Source organism: Panthera onca, chromosome X (genome assembly GCF_046562875.1).
Source record: "Panthera onca isolate mPanOnc1 chromosome X, mPanOnc1 haplotype 2, whole genome shotgun sequence".
In the NCBI taxonomy this organism is placed as follows: Eukaryota; Metazoa; Chordata; class Mammalia; order Carnivora; family Felidae; genus Panthera; species Panthera onca.
This window is the reverse complement of record NC_138357.1, coordinates 22,448,330-22,470,765: the sequence shown is the minus strand read 5'-3', so window position 1 is coordinate 22,470,765 and position 22,436 is coordinate 22,448,330. Positions and strand designations below refer to the sequence as shown.

Here is a 22,436-nt window from a genome sequence, read left to right as displayed (position 1 = left end):
GAAGGTAAACACAGAGGCAGATATCCTTGGAAGATGGATATCCTTGAAGGAGTTCCTACCTAATAACTTCTATTTTCTCTGCTGAGAAAGGAGAAGGGCAGGGAGTATCGTGATAGAAGTCTTGGAGAGATTGGGGAAGGTCTGAAATAGTTGTTATAGGAAACTGGAAAGAATGCTATAGGCAGCCATGTTGAAGGATTGCTGACATCATCAAATCCCAGCTTATGTTACGGAACATGAAATCTGGAGTTGTTCCAACGTATACAGTTGTATAACCTTCTTTATCAGTGTTGAGAAGCCCCCAGTATAGAGCAAGTCACTCTTCTAGTAAATGGTAGAAGCAGAATTCAAACCCAGAAGACAGAGACAGTTATAGTATTCTAGTTTAGGGTTTCCAGGGCAGAAATGACAGATGGACAAGAGAGAAAAAGAGTTTGGGAGTATTGGCAAAAGGGTGATTCAAGAGATAGAAAATGGGCTCAGTTCACTGATACAGAAAAAAGTAACCATAGGGGCGCCTGGTTGGCTCAGTCAGTGGAGCATGCAACTCTTGATCTTGAGGTTGTGAGTTCAAGCCCCATGCTGGATACAGAGATTACTTAAAAATAAAAACTTTTTTAAAATTTTTTAAATTTTTTTAATTAATTTACTTACTTTTAAGAGACAGACAGCACAAGCAGGGGAGGGTCAGAGAGTAGGAGACACAGAATCTCAAGCAGACTCCACACCATCAGCACAGAGCCCGATGCAGAGCTCGAATCCACGAACCGCGAGATCATGACCTAAACCGAAGTCGAACACTTAACTGAGCCACCCAGGTGCCTCACTTTTTTCTTTTTTTAAATAAAGGTTTTGGGGTGCCTGGGTGGCTCAGTCGGTTAAGCGTCTGACTTGGGCTCAGGTCATGTGGGCTCAGGTCATGATCTCGCAGTTCGTGGGTTCGGGCCCCACACTGGGCTCTTTGCTGTCAGCTCAGAGCCCATTTCAGATCCTCTGTCCCCCTCTCTCTGCACCTCCCCTCACTTCAAAATAAACATTTTAAAAAACGTTTAAGAAAAAAGTAACAACAGAAAAGAGGTAATGGATGGGGAGAAAAACAGGGGTCCAAGGACTAGAGGTCTCTGTATGATAACAAAGTACAGGAGTAACAGGAATGAAGGAGTTAAAAGGACATAAGAAGTTGTTATCAAAGAATGGAAAATTGTTGTCTTTTCTTAAGTTTCTTTATTTATTTTAGAGAGACAACAAGAGCAAGCAAAGGAGGGGCAGAGAGAGAGGGAGAGAGTTCTGCCAGTGCAGAGCCTGATGAGGGCTCAAACGCACAAATCGTGAGATCATGACCTGAGCTGAAATCAAGACTCAGACGCTTAACAGACTGAGCTACCCAGGTGCCCCAGAAAACTGGTTTTTAACAAATGTGAGGGAGTCACCTGGCGATGAATAGATGACAGAGAAGAGAATGGGTAGAGGTTGGACCTGCAACATAACTTAAGCTTTAAAGGAAGAGTTCTATACATGATGGTGGAAAAGCAGTGGCTTAGAAGTGGCATGGGTGGGGGGGGCATCTGGGTGGCTCAGTCTGTTAGGCATCTGACTTCAGCTTAGGTCATGATCTCACAGCTTGTGAGTTTGAGCCCTGTGCTGGGCTCTGTGCTGACAGCTCAGAGCTTGGAGCCTGCTTTGGATTCTGTATTTCCCTCACTCTCTGCCCCTCCCCCACTTGTGCTCTGTGTCTCTCTCAAAAAATGAACAAACATTAAAAATTTTTTTAATTAAAAAAAAAGCAGGGGTCCCCTGAGTGGCTCAGTCGGTTAAGCATCCAACTTTGGCTCAGGTCATGATCTCACGGTCTGTGAGTTCGAGCCCCGCGTCGGGCTCTGTGCTGACAGCCCAGAGCCTGGAACCTGCTTCGAATTCTGTCTCCCTCTCTCTCTACCCCTCCCACACTCATGCTCTTTCAAAAATGAATAAATGTTAAAAATTTTTTTTTTAATTTTAACAAGAAGTGGCATTGGGGAACTAGAAAAATACTGATGCCATCTTGAGACAGGCTGAGAATATAGTGGAGTTCATTTCCCAAAGAGGCTGTCAGAAAGGTTGGGAGAAGCAGTGAGACTGAGCCAAGAGGTAAACCCAAAAGTTCAAACAGATTCTACGGCCGTTTGTTTTCTGGCTGGGTTATATACATTTAATTACTAAATTTTCTTGTCTATTACTTACTGCGTGAAGTCTTTCCACAAGTTTTTGATCACCAAGACAGTTTTTAGTGTCAAACCAAGAATCAAAGTCCTGTGGAGGGGTGGAAATTCTGCAGTAAGCACACAGGTGTTTGTTTGTTTGTTTGTTTGTTTTAATAAACTCAATATTCTATAAATTCTTATACAGTGATACAGCAGTAATTCATTTTAAAAGCACTTTCAAAAATATATTAACCATGATGGTCAATATTATTTACTTATGAAAATAGCTAAAATACTGGAGGAGTTAAGAAAATTTGAACTCCATGATACAGGAACTCCACCAGCAGGGTTTCCTTATAAGACTTTTATGAGGCTTCCCCACACCATAGTAGTATTATATCCAGTTAAAGAGTTAGAGTAGGAGTGAGAATATAAAATTGAAGGCACATAATAATAATAAAACTTTTACACAAACAATAAAAATGAACAAAAGCAAGATAAGGTATACAAACCAATGGATAGCTGAACTTGGTACTTTTTATTATCAATTAATAGCAGTAATGAGGAAAGCTCCAAAAGTCCTTAAATCGTTCAATTCGGTTTGCTGCACTAGCATAACCTTGTGTTAATGATAAAAACAATGTAAATCATACATTTACAAAATATGTTGTTTTTCGAATCACACATTATGAGCTCTTCAGTACTCCCAAATATTAACGACTACAATAATCAAAGATCATTTTAAAGACTCCATCTGCCAACCTAGTATGTAGAAAGCCCTTTCAAAGAAAATTTTGAGCTTGCTGTTATAAAGTCAGCCTATCTCATATCTTAAGTTGTGGTAACAAGGAGATATAGGCAAAGTTTAAAAGGCAGAATAATCTCAAAGAAAAGAAAATCATTTCTCTAAATATCCCCATTTGAAAAATTTGTGCTTAAGAGCTTTTTTCCTGATAACACCAAAACACACAGATAAACAGTTACAAATGAAAAAAGAACTATAAATTTTAATCTATATTCTATGATTGGAAAAGAGATCTGTGAACATAAGAAGACTGTACTTAAAACATAGGACTTAAACTTACATCTGCAGAATTAAAGACATCTGGCAATAAAAAGTTGAGTAATGCCCAGAGTTCATGCAGGTTATTCTGCAAAGGTGTTCCAGTTAGGAGCAAGCGGTTAGTTGACTTGAACTCACGAACAATCTCTGAAAGCTAGAAAAAAATAATAGTTCTGTTAACATTATTTCATTTGTAAGAATGCTCAACATCCGGAGTTCTTTATCCAACCAATGCATTTTTTTAATAAAACTTGAAAATTATCTTTCTATAGAAAAATATCCTAGTTCAGGTGACACTGCCACAGTGAGTCACAACTGAACAAAATATTCTAGGCATTTCTATACTTATAAGAACGCAAATCATAGTCCTACCTGACACCCCTCCCTCACTTTAAAAAACTTATTTGGTCTATTTTGGGTCCACAGAAACAGTCAGAACTCCATGGAATCCAGGCTAGTCACTTAACACAATAACATCTTTCTCCCTGCCAATCATGTTCATCCACATACCTAGCCAAGTTCTAACTTGGCCTGGTGACAATTTTTTTTTTAAGTAGGCTTCACACCCAGTGCAGAACCCAATGCAGGGCTTGAACTCACAACCCTGAGATCAAGACCTGAGCTGAGATCAAGAGTCAGATGCTCAACCAACTGAGCCACCCAGGTCCCTCAAAGGCCTGGTGACAATTTCTAAGCACCAGAGTTGAGCCCATTTTCCCTGATATCTTAACTTTCTAAATATAAGACTATAAAAATTAAAGCACAAAGCATAAAAGAACAGTAATCTTATCAATAAAAATGCATATTTTTATAATGCTCTTAAACAATTATTCTCTAACATGCATCCTTTTATAAGGTACTAGTCTCAATTTGAAGTTAGTATGATCTGCCTGGTGGTTTTGCTCCAGTTCTGTTCCTGTTTCTCCCAAAGTAGCCCAGTAATCATAATAATCAATGCTTTTCGTACTGTTGATGGAGTTGAATAACAAGAAATAGTGGTATTTTTCAAAATTTACACCATGCTCTAACTCACACAAATCAGGTAATTCCAGGAAATTATTTTTTCTAATCCTTATGAATACACACAAGGTAGAAGGCTCCTCAATAAAAATCAATGCAAATGCCTCTGGTACACCAAATATTACCAAAATATTAAAATACTGTAGCATAACAGAGTTAAACTGCAACAGGTATAGAAAATGAACACCTTATTTTCTTTACATTAAAAACTGTGTTCAATTTTCATTTGTCTCATATTCAATAATTTAAACTTCAAATTATTTTTAAAATGGATTTTCATTCAGATTCTGTGAATAAAATCACAATCTTCCATCACATTTTTTCTTTTGAATACACAGAAGTAATAAACGGACATGGTTAGTTAAAAGAAAAGTTTAATAATGATATTGAAAACTGTCTTACCTTAGATTTTTCATTCTTTATTCTGTGAGCCTCATCAATGACTAGGTATCGCCAATGAAACTTTTTAAATACAGATTTTTCTTTAATTACCATCTCATAAGAAGTAACACAAACATCCCATTCTCCTGGCATCATTTCATCACGAATAAAAGCAGCCTAATGCAAAATAAAGTTCTTTATATTAGAATACACTGACATGATGATCACAGAATTAAAGCATCAAGAAAATACTAATAATTCTAAGAGCCCTCAGAATCATTTGGTCTCATCCATCTTAAAGATAGGAAAACCATTTGGTGTCATCCATTTTAAAGACAGGAAAACCAAATCCCAAAGACACATTATCTGGGTGGCATACTAGTATCAACAAAAGAGAAGCAAAGGCTTCCCTTAACCGAGTACAACATATTCAATGAACTGGAGAAGTTCTTATCACCAGATGATAGATATTAGGCTCTCTTCATACAACAAATGGTCCAAAAAGACAGGAGCAAAGTAAACTGCTTTCTGAAAAGCATGTTCTTACTAAGGTCAAAGCACTACCAACTATTACCAACACAGTTTCAACAAATGAAAAGAACTCAATATACATGAATGATTTCCACCTTTTGATCTCTTTTATGTTCCTTCCATTTCTAACAGGAATGAGTCATATATTTTGTTAAGGGGTCATGAAAGCCCATTAATGCTTTTGTGAATTCCCTGATATTGTTGTAAGACTACAAATATAATCTTATAAAGAGAACTTGCTCTATCTAGTACAGAGGGCTATTTAAGACAGTGAGACTATTTAAAACTATTTTTAAATCTTCTAAATCTTCATAGGCAGTGGCCAACATAGTAGCCAAGTTGACTGAGAGCATTTTTAACTTGTATGAACTGAATTTCAAATGTTATGTATGGGTCAAAATAAAACCATGGAAGTTAACAGGGAGCGGCCAAATCTATATTGAGAAGGTTCTGATTAGTACTGTAAATATGAAATTACAGTGCATAAACAAAATTAACTGTTCACTGCAAACTCATTATTTCATAAACTCACAGTTATGCACCAAACACACTGTGGACTCATTCAACAAATATTTACCGAGTGCCCTGATATCTAAAAGGATTGTCTGGACTGAAGTAGAGGACAGAAAAAAGGCCTTTGTAGAGATCCCAGTTGCACTCTGGGAAGTGGTCATATTTAAAAGGTTAATTAAGACATTACAGAATTGGAGGCAAAATAAAGAGAACCAGGATGCCAGACTCCATTTGGTCTTGCAAACACCTTATCTTTGTTTGATTTTTTTGAAACACTCAATTTTGAAACTCCTACAGTTTCATGGAACAAACATATATTTATAATTTATATTAGCTCTGCCTTGAAATTTGTGTAACAGAACACTGAACATCACATAATCCAAAAGCTCTTTTATAGGTGACAAAATGAACACCCTTCAATTGTCACTCAATGTCACACACGGTCAATAGCAAAGCCAGAACTAAAACCAGATCTCCTGTTTCCAGGTCCAAGATCTTTGATGTCTCTGGAGTGGAAAAGGAAGGAAAAACCATGTTTGGTGGGGCGCCTGGCTGGTTCTGTTGGTAGAATATGCAACTCTTGATCTCAGGCTCATGAGTTCAAGCCCCACATTGGGCGTGAAGCCTACTTAAAAAATAGAAAACAACTAAAAAACCATTTTTGGGATTCACACCTCTATATACTGCAGGACTACATTAGCGTCAAACTGGGTCAGGAGTATTACTAAGAATTTCCCAACTCAATCAAATACCTGTGGTAACCTACATCAAATTTTTTATTAGTAAAACACTGACCTCATAAAATGTTTACAGAAGGCCAGGAAATTATAAAAACACATTGTATCTATCCCATGTGGTACCAAGATTCAAATTTGTCTATAAATAATTATCTGGGTGGTGCCTAGGTGGCTCAGTCAGTTAAGCATCTGACTTCGACTCAGGTCATGATCTCACGGCTCGTGGGTTCGAGCCCCGCGTCGGGCTCTGTGCTAACAGCTCAGAGCCTGGAGCCTGCTCCGGATTCTGTGTCTCCCTCTCTCTCTGCCCTTCCCCAACTTGTGCTCTGTCTCTCTCTGACTCAAAAATAGATGTTAAAAAAAATTTTTTAATAATTATCTGGACTTTCTCTATACATTCTAACACCAATCTGTAAGTGCTGAATATAGTACATTATTTATGTAATTAATAATTACCATTCCACAAACTCTTTACCCATGGCCCACAGTAAAATAATATTTTAGGTTGCAATCCTTTTTTAAAAATGTTTTTAAGTTTATTTATTTATTTTGAGAGAGCGAGCAAGTGGGATAGGGATAGAGAGGGGGGAGAGAGAGAATCCCAAGTAGGCCCCTTGGCGTCAGTGCAGAGCCTGATGCAGGGCTCGAACTCACAAACTGGGAGATCATGACCTGAGCCAAAATCAAGAATCAGATGACTAACCGAGTGAGCTACCCAGGCACCCAGGTTGCAATCCTTAAAAAATGAGCAATACATATCCCTACCATGTGCGAAACACTCTATTTTCTATTCTATTCTATCTCATTTTTTTTTTATTGTTGTCCACACCAACACGAATTTGCAATATTAATGACTGGCAATACGAAAAGCACTGACTTTGAAGACTGGTTTTCAAGATTAAAAAAGTTTTGAAGCCACTAGTAAAATCTCAGCCACTCATGGGGTAGAGATAGGGCAGTCACAAATTAAATACAAGCATTCTTCCTTTAAAACTCCCAGAGAGAGAAAAAAAAAAAAACTCCCTGAAATATTTCATGAAATCCTTGAATTCCATATAATATAAGGGAAAACCACTGACACAGTTTTATTGAGACATATGAAAACACAAGTGCACATATTTCTTTTTCTTTATGATCTTAGAGAAATACTTTCAACCAAAAATCAATACTTCAGAAATACAAAAGTTTTAAGGAATGATATTACATTAAGTAACAGCAGTGATCAGAAAAGGGTTCTAAGTGACTAATTTGCCACTGGGAAATATTAAGCATAAGGAAGAATCAAGCCTGTAATTCTAAATTTATGAGCTCAGTATTTCAATACATAAATTATTTATAAGCTGAATTTAAATAAATTTAAGTATTTTTTCTGCAAGCAAAATGATAAGAATAAAATTACATAATTCATTATGCTACCATTCTTTTGAGGATATCTTTTGATAACCTATCTAAGTACGAAAAATAGAATAAATCTTTTCTCTAAACTATGTCCTCTGGAGGCAAAATAAAGGCAAAGTTTAATAATATGCTTTCTAAGCTGATTATTCATTTTTATATTTTTGCATAATTTATTTCTTTTAGATTAATTCTACAGTCCTAAAATCATTGTAGCCTACTAAATTGACAAATGGCTAATTTAAGCAAGAGCCCAGCGTTTCCAATATCTAAGAATGTATGCAGGTATGTATTTTTCTATTCAAAGAGCAAAACTGAAAGCTGTGCCTTTGCTTAAATACAAAACACAGGCTCTCTGTATGAATAGAAAAGGCCCCATTCATGTGTGCATCTATGCACACGTGTGTGCATGTATACCAAATCAAAGTTAAAAAATTAAAAATTTAAACATAAAAAATTAAGTCATACAAACGTATATATTTTTGGTGTCAAAATAATACAACTGATCAGTCACTGATAAGATATACTGTCAATGATGATTTCTTTTAATAAAAAGTGATTTAAAATGCAACTCAAGGGGCGCCCGGGTGGCTCAGTCGGTTGAGCTCAGTCGGTCCGACTTCCGCTCAGGTCATGATCTCACGGTCCATGAGTTCGAGCCCCGCGTCGGGCTCTGGGCTGACAGCTCAGAGCCTGGAGCCTGCTTCAGATTCTGTGTCTCCCTCTCTCTCTGCCCCTCCCCGACTCATGCTCTGTCTCTCTCTGTCTCAGAAATAAATAAACATTAAAAAAAATTTTTTTTTTAAATAAATAAAAAATAAAATAAAATGCAACTCAAAAAAGCTGACGTTAACGTGCTAGTTAAAAGTAAATGCAGATAAGCATAATAAAAGTGATTGCGTGTTATTAATAGGTAACACATCTACTTCACAGGAGTGTTGGATTAATTAATATATTAAAGGCATTTACAACAGAGCCTAACATAGAGTAAGCACAATGTGTTATTTACTAGTAGCAGTCAACTTAAATGTCTTTTATGGTATTTGTATAAAACTTAACCCCAGAAATGATGTTATTCTTGATTGCCTCTTTAAATCAGTTTCTCACTTACTCTTGCATCCTTGTCTCCGACGAAACAAATAACACGGAGAGATGGGACCCATCGTTTAAATTCATTCATCCAGTTGTATAGAGTAGACTTTGGAACTAAAACCATGTGAGGTCCTGGAATGTTTCGGTAATGTTTCAGGTAACCAAGCAAAGCAATCGTCTGTAAAGTCTTACCAAGACCCTGCATTATCGTTACAAAGAAAAAAATCCATAAATGTTTATTTAATGAAACATTTTGTTAGTAATAACAAAGACATTTGCCAACTATCTCACATGGGGAAAAATTTTAAAGACCTTTGTTTTTTTTAAGTGAATAACCATACCAATTCGTACTTACTGTGTGCACAAAAAGAAACCAGGAACTTGCAGGCAGAAAGTTGCTTTGTTGCTCCTCTTAAAGGAGCAAGTAGCATACTTCATAATTTTTTCTAGTGGCAAAATTAGGGAATTTTGTGTGTATGTGTTTCACACTCAAATACCAGCCTGCTTCGATACCAGTCTTTCTTTCCCATTGTCCCCAACATTATTACAGCCAAGGCATGAAATATTCACACTATGCATCTCAAGGGGCTTGTAGCTCTGTACTTGCATCTCACACCCTTGAAGACCTATGGAACCATAAAAGAACAAAACATGAAAGAACTCTGCAGCCAGAAAAGGCCTTAGAGATCACCTAGTCCAGTAGACTTTTTAAAAAACAACCTACTGAACAGGGGAGCCTGGGTGGTTCAGTTAGCTGAGCATCCAGCTCTTGATATCAGCTTAGGTAGTGATCTCATGATAAGGGGATCAAGACCGGCATCCAGGGGCGCCTGGGTGGCTCGGTCGGTTAAGTGTCTGACTTCGGCTCAGGTCATGATCTCGCGGTCTGTGAGTTCGAGCCCCGCGTCAGGCTCTGTGCTGACAGCTCAGAGCCTGGAGCCTGTTTCGGATTCTCTGTCTCCCTCCCTCTCTGCCCCTCCCCTGTTCACGCTCTGTCTCTCTCTGTCTCAAAAATAAATAAACGTTAAAAAAAAAAAAAATTAAAAAAAAAAAAAAAAAAAAAGACCGGCATCCAGCTCTGCGCAGAGCATGGAGCCTGCTTAGGATTCTCTCTCTCCCTTTCTCTCTCTGCCTCTCCCATGTGTATGCACTCTCTCTCGCTCTCTCAAAATAAATAAATAAGTAAACATTTAAAAATAAATAAGTAAAAATAAAAAACATACTGAACACCATGAACCCACCACCTAACCCATGAGGAAGGGAATGATGTCCTATGCTGTGTGGCCTTTTAAAACAGTTTCTGGCTTTATCTCTATGCAAGGTATATATTTTCTTTTATAAACCTAGGCTCAAAACTATTTTTATAGGGTTTATCCTAATATTTCACTTAATGAGATGCATCAAAACCTTAAAATACTCAAAATTCCTTAATCAAGTAATTCCATTTTTAGGAATCCTATGGAAATAATTTGAAAGGTACAGAAAAAGTAAATTACAAGGGTTCTCACAACAGCATTATTATGTACCATATACACGTGTATCAACCAATATATACTATATACATCAGTCCAAATGACCAGCAATAAGGGAGGATATTAACAGAATTATGGTAACTCTCCAGGATTATTATACAGTAATTAACAATTATTTTTACAAATATTTGAATTATGCAGAAAATATGTATGAATGTGAAGAAATCAGAATACCAAATTATATGTACAATATGATCTCAACTATGTAAAATAAATACATCCAGAATTAAAATGCTAAAATGAAAGATGCCAAAATGTCAACTGTGGTTATTTCTGGGTAGCATAATTATAATTTACTTTCAATTTTTTTCTTGTTTTTTTTCCAAATTTTCTATACTCCTTAAAGTATCTTTCCCTTTTTTAATAAAAAGTACCTGGTGTCAGCATAAATTCAATATGAAGGATCTTCAGATCCTTCATGTTTAAAGGCTGCAGTCAAGAAGAGCTTGGGGCAAATAATCCTGGACTTTCTGCTATCCAATTAACCAAGCTCCTCCCGTCCTGAGCTAATTGTAGTCTCCAACCCAGAATACTAAATATAAGGAGCTACAGACCCTTGATTTTAAATTTTTTTTTTAATGTTTATTTATTTTTGAGACAGAGAGAGACAGAGCATGAATGGGGGAGGGTCAGAGAGAGAGGAAGACACAGAATCTGAAGCAGGCTCCAGGCTCTGAGCTGTCAGCACAGAGCCCGATGTGGGGCTCGAACTCACGGACCGTGAGATCATGACCTGAGCCGAAGTCAAACGCTTAACCGACTGAGCCACCCAGGCACCCCGACCCTTGATTTTAAAGGACCTCCTGCCACACACCTAACAGTTGCTTAGCATCTATGGGATCATTACTACACTACATGTTATAGAGCATAAACAGTCATGTGGCTCTTCTAGAGAAGAGTGATTGCAATAATGGCTCCAGAGTTTCATAAATAGGAATATCACTGGGTCATATAGATCTAGAACTTCCCCCAGTCCTCTCTTAAATCACATTTAATTTATTTTGTCTTAAAATACCAATCTAAGTCTTCATATACTCCCCCAATCTGCTGAATTAGCATCTTCAATGGACTAACTTTTTCTCTTTGGTCATTTTATTTATATGTCCATCACTCCTGAGCTTACTTCCCAGGCCCTACCTGGTATTCTGCTAGGTCAGAACTCAACATTGCTCTTTACTTTTTTTTTTTCCATCTATTCACTTTCTCACTGCTCACACATTGAGGCATTTACATTTATTCATTCATGCTTTCATCATTTATTGTCTGGTCTATTCATTCACTCATTTAGTGTTTGGTTTATATACCCCACCTCATTACCAAAAGGATTTCAGGTAGCCTACAAATAAAACATGTTTCAGGTGGCCTACAGTGAAAACATGGAATGTAAATTAATGGTAAAATAGATATAAAGAAGGGCCAGGGAAAGATTAGAAGGTATTGAATAGGAAAAGACACAAAAGACACAATGGGCCAACCATTACATTACACAGGTGCTCCATTTTGGCATTCATTTTGGCTCTGAGCTTCCTGGAAGCCAAAGTATAAATAAAAACAAAAGTACAAGGAGGTTTTTTTAAACCATTTGAGGAAATCACACTAAGAATTATGTAGCCTGTGAAAGTGTAAACAATCCTAGACTTTACAAACGCCTTTTACATTATAACTAAATAAAGCAATTAGCCTCCAGACCTCAGGGGTGCAATATAGCTCAGGCACTTCAAATTTACAAAAAAAAAAAAAACTGATAACTGAGATCCTGTTTTTAGCTATCATCTCCTTACCATTTCATCTGCCAAGATACCATTGACTCCATTTTCATACAAAGAGATCAACCAGTTCAGCCCTCGAATCTGATAATCTCTCAATGGTCCTCCTTTCACATCTAAAAAAGAAATCAAGATGCCTCATACTTTTATTAATATAATCAAGTAAATTTTTTCTAAAATCAAATTGGGAAAAAAAAAACACCAACATGATGAGGTACTTACATGAAGGTGACACCTCAAATCTAACACACACATTAGATGTTTTCCGACTCTCTGAGAGTAGCTCTTCATCTTCTTCTTGTTCCGTGCGCCTGTGGCGGTAGCTGAAATGAAAAGAAATACCTTTATGTTCAACACAAATGTTAAAGTGTCAATGAAGTCAGTATACATCGCTAGTATCTTCATGAAAAGAAAATGAGTTACTTAAGGTCTTGCTTAGAAGTTGGTAGAACCGGCTTACATTTTTACTGATTTCTAGTGAGAAAAACTTGTTGCCTCCAAAACTTATTTACACTGACAATAACCTTATTTTTTGAACATAGAATTATACTGAATAAGTGAAGAAGGAATGAGAGTATAAGGAGGGAGAAGGGGGGACAGGATGAAGAGAGGGAAAGAGGGAAGAAAGTAGAGAGAGATGCCAACATACTCTCCAGCAGAAATTAAGCTCTGCTTGTCATCTTTCTTTATTCGAGGACGTCCCAATTTCATGTTCAGAGGAGATGTTGGAGATTTCTGTGCTGACGGTTGAATGAAATGTGCAAAAAGTTCTGTTTGCTTTAATAAAAATTCAAATCTCTTTGCTCGGTCTGCTTTCTAATGCACAAAAGAAAAAGTAATGATTTTCTTTTTTATTTGCTCGCAGTTATTTAACAAACACTTACATTGCCCTTACTTTGTACTATGTTCTAAGCACTTTAAACATACTAACTCATTTAATTCTCTTAATAAACCTATGAGGTAGGCACTAATATTATGTCCATTTTACAGATGACAAAACTAAAGTACCGAGAGGGTAACTAACTTGCTCAAGTTCCCACAGTTAATAAGCACCCAAATTTGAAAAATGGCATTTTCAGATACTCTGAATAGAAGCCAAGTGATCTAACAGAAGTAAATGCCCAATAAGAAGTATCCTGTTGGGGCACCTGAGTGGATCGGTCTGTTAAGTGGTTGTGCATCCAACTTCTCAGGTCATGATCTCATGGCTCTGTGAGTTCAAGCCCCGTATTGGGCTCTGTGCTGATAGCTCAGAGCCTGGAGCCTGCTTCGGATTCTGTGTCTCTGTCTCTCTCTGCCCGTCCCCAATGCACAAGCGTGCACACACATGCTGTCTCTCTCTCTCAAAAATAAGCAAACATTAAAAAAAAAGAAGTACCCTGCTTAAAGAGTAAGGGTCAGAAAGCAAATCCTCCTTCCAAACCATAATGATTTTCTTTTCCTAGTTAACAAAATAAAGCATCATAATATGTAATATATCCTAAATGCAGAAATATGAATTATTGGCTTTGATATACATATACCATAAACTGATCTCTTAAGAATTTATAAGATTTGGGGGAAAAATACCCATACACATATAAGTAAAATAGTTAACATATATTAACTATTAAAAATTTATATGTGGGGCACCTGGGTGGCTTAGTTGGTTAAGCGTCCGACTTCAGCTCAGGTCACGATCTCACGGTCCGTGAGTTCGAGCCCCGCGTCGGGCTCTGTGCTGAAAGCTCAGAGCCTGGAGCCTGCTTCGGATTCTGGGTCTCCCTCTCTCTCTGCCTCTCCCTGCTCACACTCTGTGTGTGTGTGTGTGTGTGTGTGTGTGTGTCTCAAAAATAAACATTAAAAAAATTTAATTGATATATTCTATAATTTCTCAATAAATTGTAAAAGGTCATGTAACTTGTACCATATTAATGAAATAAAACTTCACTAAAAAATCTTAGAAGATCAAAAGATGTATACATTATTCTAAATGAAGAAAAAATGAAAATGATTTTTTATTTCCCAGTCACTTTCTGACCACAGGGTAGGGAATATTTGATTGCTAATGAAGGATGCATAATTAATAATACCAGAAACTTACAAGAGTTCATTAACATAAACACAAGAATTAGACAAACATTCAGACCAGAAGCTGGAAGGAGGCCAAAACTTTTCCATTTTATGTTATCCTCACTGGAATGTTGTTTTTAGAGTTGTTAAAACATTAACTGTCTATGTTAGATGTGACCTTAAACATTAAGGCATGGAGTATGGCAAAATCACTATGAACAACCAAAAAAATACTTCATTTCTACTTATTTTTATAATATTACTGCAAAAGCAACCCCTCAACAAAAAAATTCAGTTCCAACTACTTGTTAAATTTCTCTTTTGAGTTAACCAAATTCACTGGTTTTGAAAGATCCCAGGGCATAAAAGATTAGTTAAAATGAAAGCTAAGATATGGATTTTAGTAAATAAAAACTAAATAATTTGAAATACACAGCAAAGCAGTAGGTGGCATAATTAAGATTATACTGTTTAAATACGTAACATTTTCATGTACTGGGAAAATGTCCTCTCCTCCAGAGAAAGTGTTACTGTATTACATGTCTCATAATATGTAACATTCATTCAAATATCCAAAGCAAGAACAGAGGGAGAAAAAAATATCAGTCCAGCTCTGTGACCTGATTTCTTTAAGCCATACTGATATTCCCACTGATATTTTCACTTAGTGGATACAATATTTCTAGCATAAAGCATCTTATTATGAGATAAAGAGTGCTGAACAACAGTGAAGAGATGTGGTTTCTGTTCCCAACTATTTCATATAGTTTTTCTGCTCCTTATTTTCTCATCTGAAAACGAGATTCATTTATTCAACAAAAATCTACTATAATGGATTTATTATTAAATTACTTTCCAATTCTAAAATCTATGATCCTGTATTCATTATATATGAACATGTATCGTTTTAATCTTTCACATCTCCTCAATAAAAATCAAGTACAGTGAAACTAATGTTAATATTGGGTGCCAACTACAGTTCAATGACAAAAAATCAACTACATTATTCATGATCAACCCAGGAATATATTTACCATTTTCTCTTCATATTCTGGGTCCATTTCCTTTTCAGATTTAGAAGCTTTAGCAGCAAGTTTGAGTTGAAATGAAGAAACATTTTTCTAGAATTTCAAAAAAAAAATAAGCCATCAAATTGCAAAGCAAGATCTTAAAAATGGTCGACATTGTCATTTGAAAAAAGTAAAAAGTAATTAAATACTAAATAAATAAATCAACATGGGCCACACATAGACCAATGATGAGAGCATGTCATGAAGCAGGGCTTATGATTAATCCAGTTCTGTGCACCTGGGGTCCAATAAAAAATCTGTATTATAAAAGCTAGAGAAAGAACATTAATTAAAATAAACACCAAAAGGTGAAACATTGAGCCATTTCATCTATTTTTTAATTTCAAACATAAGAAAGTACAGAACCATTGAATAGATTTAAAATCTAGAATATGGTAATATTATCATCCACAAACCAAGGAATTCAAGGAAAGTAAATATTAATTCTCAGAAACACATCTTTATGTAATAGAAACGAGCCAAAATTTCAGAAGGAGACTATGGTTTCTGTTCCTGAAAAGACACTTTTTCATTGTTTTCATATTCTAATAAGAACATTTAAACTTTTTAATGTAATACATGTTAATTTCTATTTAAATAATAACACAATACAGTTTTAAACTTTTGATTTATGTTAATTTTTCCCAACTGGAAAGAAAACTATTTTAAACCCTGTTACATAAATATTTTGTAGCAGTTTCTCAAGGTTATCAACTATTAACATCTGATATTTAAAAAGTTGTGATTTAGTGAAAACTAACATAAGTCAGCTTCTTCAAAATATTGAAATTATCTGGGGGTTATTTCATGCACGCTATCCTTTGTAAAGATAAGCTTGTACTTGCAAATATAATTATGTATATAGAATATACCTCCTTCCCTATAAGAAATAGAGAAATAATAAAAACACAAATCTACCGTTTAGTATCAGAGCTGAGAGTATTTCAGTTTTAACACAGATTTTGCCCAAGTCACAAATCAGTTTGTGAAAACTACAGAAATTACGTCCATTTTATCATGGCTTTTGTCAATCAGTTCCTGAAAACTTAGATCATAAATCAAAACCAGAATGTGATGTTAAACATAAAAAAAACATAGCTCCAATAGTTAATGAATGTCTTCTAACATTTACTGAAATTCCTAGTTTAAGACAATTCAACCTAAGATTATGGAATTTGACCCTGGTCAGTGTTCTACTTTGAAGCACTGATCAGATATTGTTCAGTTATTCTTAACCCAAATAATAGCCATCTTGATTTAAGCATCGCATACATATATATCGTCTATGTGAGATGTTTTGAATGTAATCCTGGATGGACAAGAATAGAAAACTGCTAAAATCCCCTCAATCCCACTCTTTCAAACTGTCCCATGTACTATAAATCTGATTTTATTTTCAAAGCAACAAGTAACGGAATACTGGGTAACAAAATTCACACCTTTATCATTCCTTGAAAAGCTATATGAAGTCTAGTTTTCAAGTTTCAAAACAGTGAAAATTACTTCACATCATATACACAAGTATATATCTAATAGTGTGGGACAAAGACTTCGCTTATAGAAAAATTAAGGCTTTAATTAGAAAAAAAAAACTTTACTCAATACACTTGCCTACCTTGTGGTAGAATACCATAAAATTTAATTATATGCTAATTAAAATTCCTAATCTTAAGCAGTGCTATTAAAAGCTGTGGGTAATTACTTAATTGGCACTATCTTCCACAACAAATTTTAAAATACCTACCTTCTAAACCTTCTCCTTTGCATATGTTTTCAAAAATACACTTCTTGTACAAGAAAACATAAAAGGATATTTTAATGAATTTCCTATGGATTTCATCATCTGGTAGTTTAGATGCCATGAGAATGTGGACAAGGTCATCAAGATGCCCTTAGAGACCATGACCTTTTTCTTGATGTTTTCATTACCAAAAATACCAACTCCAACTTCCAGCGTTAGGTTATCCACTGTCACTTAAACCAAGTTAAGCTCAAGAACCAGAACGTAAACAAAAATACGTTTCTGTAGCTAAATGTCACAAGTCAATCAACCAAATTTCATCTACTTTATGCATCACAAAAATGCTCTTACTCAGAGCCTATTTTCTTTTACTTGATATACAATTCTAGCAAGTTTGATCATCTGACTTGCCATACTACAGAGAATAAAAGCAACAGCAAATGACACAGGAAAGATCACTTAGAAGAAAGCACAATGTCAACAGCAAGAAGGGATGGCAGAAGCCCAGGACTAAAAGAGGAGTTCCACTGCAGTAACATCCCTTTTCCTTACTATTCAGGCATAATTATTTCCCTCTCCCTGCTGCATCACTTGTATTTTTATATTTTGTATTTTTACAGTTGTTTTAAAGGATTGTATGGTTTTGTTACATCTATGTCATTTTATCATATGTTCTTTCTGATGAAAGTAGATGAAGTTTTTAAAAAATGATAGCTAACACCTGACAATTGAGGGAGGAGAGTGAAAAGTCATTTAGGAAATCAACACAATACTGGGGGCACTGGCTAACTCAGTCGGTAGAGCATGCGACTCTTAATCTCAGGGTTGTAAATTCAAGCCCTGTGTTGGGCATGGAGCCTAGTTAAAAATTTTTTACAAAATCAACACAATACTGGAAATGTCCGGGAAGTGGTTATTTGAGGGGGAACAGCCTCCTACATCTCAAATGCCTATGTATCACTTCCAGAGTACAGTAACTGATGAACATGAAGGAAAGTTTAATCTACATTTTCAGTCCATCACTTAGGCAGTCAAGGTAGTGAGCAATCTATTTAGATGGAGTGGGGGGAGTGCCAAATTACTTTATTTAAAGGAATGAAATGATAAACATGAAAGAACTTAAGTAGATATTTGGTACTCTTTAGATTTTTGAGAAAAAATTAAAAATGAAAGATGTGGTGACTAAAATAATCAACTTAAAGTATTCAGAAAGTTCCTGCCATGCAACACCTCACTTCCCGATGCTGAGCAGACAAATGAGATAGTATTAGGACAACTTCTGATGAGGCTATAGAATTCATTAATATATGTATCAATTCAGTGTTTGTTACATAGGTGTTTTTTTATTGATTCCCAATCTTTCCACAACTCAAAAAATGTACACAATCTGGAAATTCAACAATCTTTACTGCCATACAAAAGAGTTTATCCCTTACATTTGCACAGTCTAGGGAATAAAAGGCACCTAGACTCATTGGTGAATTCCCCAGCATTTGATTTTATATTGATACTTCGTATCTGAACCATCTTTACAATACCATGTTACTGATTCAAGTACCACATAGATCTTAAAATGTGTATGTTTTGTACGGTTTTCACTTACCACTACAATTGTCTTTCTGTTTAGTCAACCTTGTAACAGTAAAATATATCACTTTAAACAAATGCTGGATTTAAAATTACTAATTCACGGCAAAAGGTGTAAATTGCCTTCAAAAGCTTTTCATTTGGTCGCATCGTACCATATAATAATTCAGACAAAGCCAGTTGAGATCTCTAAAGCATAATTTTAATTACCTACCGTTGTTTTAATTGCGAGATGTCTACTCGTAAACGGAAAAAAAAAATCTACCCATAAACGATGCATTCTACAATTTAATTATACATCAACAATCCTTATACCCCATCTTATTTTTTATTCTGAACGTGTTTCATAGTTTCATTTGCATGTCTTGGTCCATATGAAATATGCCTTATGGAGATAATACATATTTTCTGGATTTGGCTTTAATAGGTGTCTGAGTGGTCCCTTTATGTATGTTAGCAGGAGCTCATCCTAGCGACGCTGGGTTAAAGAAAAAGAAAAAGAAAAAGAAAAACCCTGCATGTGTCCAGGAGCCAGCAGCGCCCACTAGGAGAGGGAGGCGGAAGCCTGGAAGGCTTGGGGCTGGATTGGGGGACCATTTGGGTGGCCCTGGAGTGAAACACTATACCGTCGGGGGCGGGGCAGGAGAGGGTGAGGGTGCACACGTTGGAAATTTTCCTAAGCCAGCGTCCACGGTTCCTCAGTTTGGGCTCTGGATTGCGGGGGAGCGGGTAGCACGCGGAGAGCTCATTTTCTCGGGGTGACACCCCCGCTTCAGCAGGCGGGGACCAAACGAACAAGGGATGATTTTTTTGCTGCCACCTAAAAGGCCGACATGGCCATTCAAAAAAAATAAAAGTCTCTCCTATCGTCCCTCCGCCTCCCAACCACCAGCACCTTGAAATTCAAATTAAAAAATTGTAAACCCCAGCAGAACCCCTTTCGCGCGGGTGTGGGATTGAAGGGCCCAGATTTCCCAGGCAGAGGCCGACGGGAAGGGGGGGGAGAGGGAGCGAGCGAGAGGAGAGGGAGAGGCGGAGGCTTTTTCCTGCACAACCCCATCCCCCACCCTGTTACCCCAGTTCCAGGAATGTGGATGGGGCCGGGGGCTGTCGAGGGGCGTCCAAGCCCCCCAAGCCCCGGGATAACGGGCACCCTCCGCCCCGCGCCGCGCCCGCGCCCAGCCCCGCCCCCGCCCTCCAGGCGGCATGGAGGAAAGGGGGAGGGGAGCGAATGCTAGACTGTTCCGCCGCCCCCCACTCCCAGCGCGCCCGCGGCCCCCATCCCCGGTGAGCTCCGCCGGTACCTGTCGGCGCCGAAAGGTCAGGGCTTGGGCCCCTCGGAGGGGCCCGGCTCAGGATTTGTTGACTATACACACACCCCCTTCCTATTTACCTCCTTCTTCTCGCCCTTCTCCGTGGCCACGGTGGCTTCGGTGGCCGCGGCGGCCGCTCCCTCCTCCTTAGAGGTGGATGGCCCCGGCTGCTCGTCCTCTATGACCACGATTGTGGCGGTCGCATCAGCAGCTGCCACGGTGGCTGCCACTGCAGCGGTGTCCGGCTCCATTGCGTTGGAGCGGGAACGAGGAAGGGGACGAGGGCTCCTGGGCGGCGGCAGTGGCTGCACTGGAAAGAGCTAGATGGAGCAGGGGTGGGGAATCACTCCGCTTCCAACCCCTTCGCTCAGCCCCCCCTTCTTTAAATAACCCTCAACCCTGCCCCACTTCCGTCCACCCACCCTACGTCATGGCCTCCCCCCGTCACCCTCCCCCCTTCCTCCACCCCCCCCCCCCAACGATCGCGAGACTCCCCCTCCCCACCAAGAGCCCGGGCCGGCCCGCACGACCAACTGTTGCCTGAGTGTGGGGCGCGGACTGGGGTTGAGGCGGGAACCCACAAGCCCGCGGCTCCCTAAAAATCTCCCTTCCCACACGCCCCCAACAGTCAGCCTGAGCTCCCCACGCATATGTGTGCAGAAGGAATCCTCTTTCCCTTAAATCTGCTCTTTGTACCTCGGGGCGCTCTCCCCTTCTTGCACAAAGAACTTTTACTCTGCTTGTAACTGCACTGTAAAAGGTCTCACTATTTGCAAAGCAGAGAACCCCTCTGGGGACTGCCCTTTCCCAGGTCCCAAAAGGGGTATTGGTGGTGCTATTCCCACCTTTGGAAATTCTGCAGAAGGAGAAGCATTCCTTGAATCTCTTGATTACAGCTGCAAACATTGTCTTACAAGGCAAAGCGTGACACTTGGGTTTTATGTATATTTGCTCTATTTGCAATTCTGATACTTCTCAGATGGCCAAAGTGCAGGAGCCCTTCTGTTGCCATCACCGCTTAATTTTAAAACTCGTTGCGTGGGGGACAAGGTCAAGGGCCTCAGAGAACCTGGGGCAAATCATGGTAGAAACCCAATATTAGTAATTGGATTAAATTACCTTGAGTTTTTTGGTATGTGTTCTTTTTGTATCCCCATTATTAAGTAGTAATTAAACACCAATAATAGGCATAATCATGGATATAAAAGCATTTTGTAAAGGGTGGGACAGTAGGCAAATGTCGATTATTAAATATTATTGTTTCTATTTCTCCTCACCATTTATTTTGATCAATGATGGGAAGATTTACATCTTTCTAGATTTTGATCATTACAGACGAAAGATAGCAAAACAGGTGGAAAATAGTATACCAAACAACAATCACAAAATCTACAATTTCCAAAATGAAGCAAATACTTTTCAAAGTGTAAACAAATCATGATTAATTTCCCTCAACACACCTTCCTAAATTACCAACTAAAATTAAATGTGATTTCTATGAATAGCAGGAAAGCACACAATTGCCCCCCAAATATATCCCTTTTTCCTGGGAATAATAGCCTAAATTCCTCTCTGTTTTAAAGTTGTGACTGCTTCATATGCAAAATCCTTGTGACATTTTACCTACTATTGGTCATTTAAACCTTAGTGTAAAGAGGTGTGAGATACTGTCCAGGGACTGGTTTTGCACAGAGGCACACAGGTTTTTAGAGGCAAAGAGCAAGACAGTGGTGATTGAAGGAGTGTGTCACTGAGACTGGTAGTGATAGCTTTGCTCTGATTTTACTTTCATTATTTTTATCATTTGCCCTTGTTTCTCATCCTGAAGTATACATGTGTAGTATCCAATGGGTGTGTGTGTGTGTGTGTGTGTGTGTGTGTATATATATATATATATATATATATATATATATATATATATAGCATATATAACAATGGTTTGTATTTCTGGAACATCAACCTTAATCAAAAAGTGGGATGGAATTAAACCACTTAACTGATCATTTGAAACACTATTTTTTCTGTAAAATATGCAGATGTATTAAGGAATGAACTGCAGTTTGAACTGTCTCCACATAAAAGCTTGAGACTTCCAGTTAGATATCCTACCCCTTCACCACCACCTTTTCAGTCTCCTCAGTCATTAAGACTTGTTTCATAGGGAAGTCCAGGAAGCACTAAAAGACAAGGATGTATGTATCCACTTGACTTGAAAAGGATCCTTCTAGAAAGTGTGATGAAAGATTTCTTTTTCATGAAACTGAAGCTATGGAAGGATATAATTCCCCTTTCCTTGCCTGGGGATTCAAAGAAAAAAGGGTTAGTAAATATTTATTATGTATTGGTGTGTTCCTGCTTACAAAGATACCTTATTCCACTGTATTTCTCATTTCCAATGTATAGTATTTCAGTTACACCTTGGGCTAAATGCACTCTTAGAGGAAATCTGGGAAACTCACATCC

At 37.7% G+C, this 22,436-nt stretch overlaps 1 protein-coding gene across 8 annotated transcripts in view; it reads right to left on the bottom strand.

The window, feature by feature from the left end:
* Positions 1 to 20,391, bottom strand: part of SMARCA1 (SNF2 related chromatin remodeling ATPase 1) — a 117,675-nt gene extending 97,284 nt beyond the window's left edge. For 7 of the 8 annotated variants that reach the window (XM_081793240.1, XM_081793236.1, XM_081793238.1 and 4 more), the window contains exons 1-9: positions 20,054 to 20,391; positions 15,297 to 15,383; positions 12,860 to 13,026; positions 12,433 to 12,533; positions 12,226 to 12,326; positions 8,932 to 9,111; positions 4,666 to 4,821; positions 3,266 to 3,397; positions 2,221 to 2,289 (exon numbers count right to left, since the gene is read on the bottom strand). In XM_081793240.1, the coding sequence (XP_081649366.1) occupies positions 2,221 to 2,289; positions 3,266 to 3,397; positions 4,666 to 4,821; positions 8,932 to 9,111; positions 12,226 to 12,326; positions 12,433 to 12,533; positions 12,860 to 13,026; positions 15,297 to 15,383; positions 20,054 to 20,224 (1,164 nt within the window). In that variant the 5' untranslated portion in view covers positions 20,225 to 20,391. The remainder of the gene's footprint in view (positions 1 to 2,220; positions 2,290 to 3,265; positions 3,398 to 4,665; positions 4,822 to 8,931; positions 9,112 to 12,225; positions 12,327 to 12,432; positions 12,534 to 12,859; positions 13,027 to 15,296; positions 15,384 to 20,053) is intronic. The other variant, XM_081793237.1, reaches the window with a different exon arrangement.
* Positions 20,392 to 22,436: the final 2,045 nt, after the last annotated feature.